The sequence below is a fragment of the Mizuhopecten yessoensis genome, unplaced genomic scaffold, assembly GCF_002113885.1.
Source record: "Mizuhopecten yessoensis strain PY_sf001 unplaced genomic scaffold, ASM211388v2 scaffold11139, whole genome shotgun sequence".
Classification (NCBI taxonomy): Eukaryota; Metazoa; Mollusca; class Bivalvia; order Pectinida; family Pectinidae; genus Mizuhopecten; species Mizuhopecten yessoensis.
The window spans coordinates 2141849-2148142 of NW_018408899.1; the positions used below are offsets into that span (position 1 = coordinate 2141849).

Here is a 6294-nt window from a genome sequence, read left to right on the forward strand (position 1 = left end):
AAAGGGAAAATTAATCAATATTTCAAAAATCTTCTTCTCCAGACTCAGAGGTACTACAGTGATTTTCTTTACGTGGAAAGAAAGATCATCAGGGGCTTTATTTAAATTGAAAATATCAGGACCCCGAGCTATCCGTTCTCCCTTGGGGAGGGGTTAACGTTTAATATAGTTTATATAGGGAAATAACACTTTTCGGTATATATTTTATATATTTTCAGCAGAAAATTGCTCAAACTTAGTCAGAATCATCTTGGGTAAATGAGAGTTTTACTTTGTAAAATTAGGATTCCTGCCCCATCCCCAGGGGCTAGAGCGGGGCCCCAAAGGGAACATTTACCAATATTTTCAAATTCTTATCCATTGATGACATGACAAGTATTGTATTTCACTTAGTTTACATGCTGATTTCCACATCACATCTAAACAGTAAAATAAAGCTACCAGTATCTATGATATAACTCAGGTGACCGCTAAGGCCCTTGGGCCTCTTGTCTTTTACATTTATAACTCATACAAGCTTCCAAGGTACTGACCAAACATCACGACTGACTATGCCTGTTTTAAAAAAAATTGACCTCAATGACCTTAAACAAAGGTCAAAGTAATTCTTTTTATTTTGTAATGCTCCATGCCAGCCAGCTTTTGGCCAAGTATCATCATCCTGTACAACCTCCGGGATACTGGTGCATTAGTAGTCGAGATTTGAACAACATAAACAAACATATTTTATGTCCTGTACACATATCTAGGATAGTTTGGACATACAGGAGAAGTGTGGAAAGTGCTTAATAATTATTTTTTACAGACGGCAACAGATTGCAATTTCTCTCTTGACAATTTGGGCCAGACGAGCTAAAAAGAATCAATGCTATATACTTAAGACCATTTCTGTAGAAGTTGTAACAGTGTACTTCAGATTAAACACAAACACTACCAATTACTTTAAATAAAAATCTTTAATGTTCATGATAAACGCGACAAAATGGATTGCATGATAATGAGATTACATTCTAAAACTTTCACTATATCTGTTGTTCACCAACCAAAGTACCATAATTTCCGCAACTAATATATCCAACATATCAAATTTAATTTTTTAAATCATTTTTATAACTTGCATTGAAACTTAATATCTGAAAAAGTAAAGCAAACTTCACAATGATTAAAGAATGCTACCAACATTTGCGAAATCAAATCAAATCCACGGCATCATACTCTTCTTTACAACGATCTTGTGCACATATTTGATAACTGGTTGATCTTCCATAAGCCACAACACAATCTCTGATGTACTTTCACAGATAAGGAGGATCTCCTTTGGTAAATTCCAGCAGATTCACCGAATCTGTATGCAATATTTACACAAAGATTTACATATCAAGGTATTTAACTTTCCTTCCAGCACATGTAGTCAAATTTTAGGATTGAATATGTTCTGTAACCATTTTACTCTGAAATAGGTTAAAATCAATATCACTTTGTTCCTAATACATGTATTTACTTTTCAACATAACATTGTAAAGAAACCTGGCCTCAGAACCCTGTGGACTTTGGTTTTCTTAAGTTACCACTTTTCCAAAATATAGTCTCTTATATTTGTTGAATTCACTTCAAAATATAAATATAAATAAATTGAAAAATCACCTTTGAATGTTACCTTAAGAATGATATTTTCAGTTTTTTCATTTTTGTTCAAAAAAATTGTAACTACTACATATGAAAATTTGTTACATATGAACAAAAACATTCTTTTCAACATTTTTCAAATAATGGTTACCAAGGAAAGTACACTAGCAAGCACTTATTTTCCAGAACACTCTAGGTATTTCAGCTTCATTTTCCCACGTCTTGATAAATCCAGGCGTGTGTTCAAAGTCCCATCATATCATCAGGAAACCTCCAAGTCTGCCATGTTAAGAAGCCTGTAAGCAATATCACGTTGTAAAGGTCTCTGTAACGGGTGAGCTAACAGCTGTGCCATTTGATCATATAACTTGGTTGGATTTCTGGCTGCTTCAAAGATGTAACTCTGTCCTTTTTCATCCAAGTCACAAATACAGTCAAATATTTGCTGAAAAGAAATAACCATATTTTAATCAAATTAATAGTTTTATTTCAATCTCATTTTTTTCAAAAACAGGTACATATTTCGATTTTTTTTTTTAAATTCAAAAGAATTCTGGTGATCTCTTCTTTTGAATTTTGATTACTCTTATGGCCGGACTAGTGAATTCCATTTAGGAATACATCAACTGGGGTATGGAGAACTAAACATACACTAGCGGATGCTGTGAACACAAACAAAATCGTAAGGTGCAAACTTGTCTGAGCAATATTTTTATGGAACATTTATATCATTTTCATCAAGTAATGTCTTAATGACCTAGGCAGAAGAATGAGGACAAAAGAAACGGTTGATTGACAAACTGCAGGGTGTACCATAATACCATCAACACTCTGACTCTACTTTATGTTGTTCTTATACTAATTTTCTCACACATAGATAACAAAATTCCAGTAAAAACTTCAGCTCAAACTCACATGATACAATACAAGATAGTGGCGAAGATAGGGCCAGACTCAGCAAGGATCATAAAATTGTCTTGGACTTCAAACAGCAGATGTTTGCAAAAGATCTATTTTAAGCTAACGTACGGGAACATACATTACTTACATTTAGTGTATATGGATGTACAAAAAAACTACATGTAAATGAAGTCAAATTCTTATATAAGTATGAAACTGAAAGTTTAGACATCACTCCAATTTGTACTTATATCCACATTGTTTCATGATTGTAGAGCCTGTTTACCGACCACATGATCGTCAAGCCCTGGTTACCCTGCCTCCGTGATGGAGTTTTTACCTATCAAATGACGGTGGGGCCTGTACTTTCTCCCACAATTGATTGAATTGCCTCTCGTTTAACCTGTTCAAGATTTCTCTGCATCCCCCTAGGGTATGATTTCTCTGTTACCCTGTAGGGTATGTCAGATTGCACGCAGAAAGAAACAATATCATGATGTCACAGGAACAATCAGACGTGACATTATAATCAGCTCTTGATTGCAGAGCCGGAGGATATGCAAATCAGGAAAAAAACATTACTTTTTACTCGGTATTGGAATGAAGGGAGAACAATAAGTATCCCCTTCCTTGAGGGTGTAACAGAGACATCTCCAACACTCAGGGATATTATTTGGTTGTCTAACCCTCGACAGAATCACAGGTCTGGTTAGGCAAACAAACCAATCACCCCTATGGTTGGCGATTTCTCTGTTGAACCCTCAAGGAAGGGGAAGATTCTTTTAGTCTACCCTGTCTCCATGATGGATTTTTTACCTACCACATGATGGTGGGGCCTGTACTGTCTAGCCTGTCTCCATGATGGAGTTTTTACTTACCACATGATGGTGGGGCCTGTACTGTCTAGTGTCTACCCGTCTCCATGATGGTGTTTTTACCTACCACATGATGGTGGGGCCTGTACTGTCTAGTGTCTACCCGTCTCCATGTTGGTGCTTTTACCTACCACATGATGGTGGGGCCTGGACTGTCTAGCCTGTCTCCATGATGGAGTTTTTACTTACCACATGAAGGTGGGGCCTGTACTGTCTAGTGTCTCCCTGTCTCCATGATGGTGTTTTTACTTACCACATGATTGTGGGGCCTGTACTGTCTAGTGTCTGCCCGTCTCCATGATGGTGTTTTTACCTACCCCATGATGGTGGGGCCTGTACTGTCTACCCTGTCTCCATGATGGTGTTTTTACTTACCACATGATGGTGGTGCCTGTACTGTCTAGCCTGTCTCCATGATGGAGTTTTTCCTTACCACATGATGGTGGGGCCTGTACTGTATAGTGTCTACCCGTCTCCATGATGGAGTTTTTACTTACCACATGATTGTGGGGCTTGTAATGTCTACCCTGTCTGCAGGATGGAGTTTTTACTTACCTCACACTTGTTGTCTTCAGAGGGAGGCTCATGCACATACAGGGCATCAACAAAAAAGTATGGCGAGGAATCCAGGAAACGGAACATCTGAAACCAAATGATTCGGGTCAAATGCAATTTAGTCAGGATATCTGTAACAGTTTTGAACCCAACATGTCTTGTAGATAGAGAATAATACATGCCTTTTTCCATATCACACCCAGTATCAACCCGAGACTGCAATATCAGCACAAGGGCCGAAGGCCCGAGGGCTGATATTGATCGAGGGTTGATACTGGGTTTGATATGGAAAAAGGCATGTTTTATTCTGTTTATTACATACTTACTAATAAAAGCTACTATCTTAAAATCTATTTTTCTTTTGAAATATTGAAAAAACGAAAAATTTCCAAAAGGGGTGTGATACGGGTTTTGCGGGCTGATACAGGTTTTGGGGTGTGATACGGCGGGGCTGATACGGCTTTTGGGGTGTGATACGGCGAGTGCTGATATGGGTAAGAGCAATTGTATCGTATCGCATATACAAACAAGAGGCCCAGAGGGCCTGTATCGCTCACCTGAATATGTTTAAAATAATTGGTATGAAGTAAAGATATAGCACTCCATGGTAGGTGCTGTAAGTACATATGAAATTTCAGAAAAACCCATCCAGTACTTGAGATATAAAAAATTTCAAACAGAGCCCCACCCCTATGACCCTGGGTCATACCCACCGTTTATACAAATTGAGTCCCCTTGGCCCAAGGATGCTCCAGACTAAATTAGGATAAAATCCCTACGGTAGGAGAAGGATTTTGAAGGTTTTACCTATTTTCCCTAATCGTACCCGCCCATCTGTCCCAAGGGGGCCACACCCACCATTTATACAAAATGGAGTCCCCTTGGCCTAAGGATGCTTCAGACTAAATTTAGTCAAAATCTACTTGGCCGTTCAGGACTAGTAGCGTTTTAAAGGAAAAGTTGACGGACGAACGGACGGACACCGGACGCTGCGGTATGGCATAAGCTCACCATGGTCCTTTGGACCAGGTGAGCTAAAAACCTGTATCTATTATCTATTAGTAAGTATGTAATAAAAGATGTTACATGCAAACAGTTTCATTACACTGCAGCAGTCTTTTTCAAAGCATCTATGTAGACAAATATTTGATTAAATTTTACAAATAATTAATGGAGCTCAGGTTTTCTCTTTTACACAGTACTGAATGTATATCATGTAACCAGCAAGTACCTCTTTGTCAGCCATGTTGATAGTTCCCTGTGATCGCCCCAGTAACAACAAGGTCCTGACAATATATGGGGGTGGCAGTACCGCAGGGTCACCAGACACTTGTGGCAACTCCACACGGGAATTTCTGGAAACAAACACATTAGGGTAGAATTATCGCACAAAAATATTACAAAACTTTTGAAATCTGTATGAAGTGAATACTACTGGGTCGGTGAAACGTGAAACTCTCTAAGACTGAGGTCCAAATATTGAATGTCAAAAAGTACATGCCCATCTTGGAAGGAAATTTCTCAATTTTTTTATTTTGGTGAAACAACAACCATATAAAAACTTATTCTGATATGGCATTGACAAGTTAGAGACAACAGGACCTAGATCATTAAATGATTTAATTTAGGCTGTTCTATTAAGCTGCAAACATTTGTCATGTGATGTTTAACATTAATATCACAGCGGATGACAAAATCTATGGACCAAAATCTATAATAATCATAATAATAATATACAGCATTTATCTAGCGCCCTATATAATTTGTAAAATTACTCTAAGGCGCTTTACAACATATAGATAATAGTAATGGTTATAATTGTGAAAACAAACAACAAAGGCTTGCAATCACTTTCATACATTTAACAAGCAATGTGCACATAATTGAACAAATAAAAGGGTGGTATTTACATGACGTCTTTGCAAATATTCTAAAATGCAGACGTGAAGAGGTGAGTCTTTATGTCCCTCTTGAACTTGGCCAGGGTATTCGACTTCCTAATAGCAGATGGTAAGCTATTCCACAACGTAGCCGAAACCCTCCCAAAGCATCTGTTTCCGTAGGTCACAGTACGAGATTTTGGGACACACAACAAAGATTCTGACTCCGACCGCAGTGATCTTGACGGCTGATACAGGGTAACAAGTTCCTGTAGGTACTGAGGAGCTGTTCCATTCAGTGCCTTGTATGTGTATACCAGAATTTTGTACTGCGACCTGTATCGTACAGGTAACCAGTGCAACGAATAAAGCGCAGGTGTGATGTGCTCTCTCTTTCGAGTACGAGTAACTAGCCGTGCTGCAGTGTTCTGAACCCTCTGCAGACGACTAGTTAGTTT

General features: G+C 38.2%; 1 protein-coding gene across 1 annotated transcript in view; it reads right to left on the bottom strand.

Moving 5' to 3' along the window:
- Nucleotides 1-937: 937 nt before the first annotated feature.
- LOC110466638 (BRISC and BRCA1-A complex member 1-like) overlaps nucleotides 938-6294 on the bottom strand; it is a 12401-nt gene continuing 7044 nt past the window's right edge. The window contains exons 5-7 of the mRNA XM_021523271.1: nucleotides 5188-5311; nucleotides 3957-4043; nucleotides 938-2071 (exon numbers count right to left, since the gene is read on the bottom strand). Coding sequence (XP_021378946.1) covers nucleotides 1889-2071; nucleotides 3957-4043; nucleotides 5188-5311 — 394 coding nt within the window. The 3' untranslated portion in view covers nucleotides 938-1888. The remainder of the gene's footprint in view (nucleotides 2072-3956; nucleotides 4044-5187; nucleotides 5312-6294) is intronic.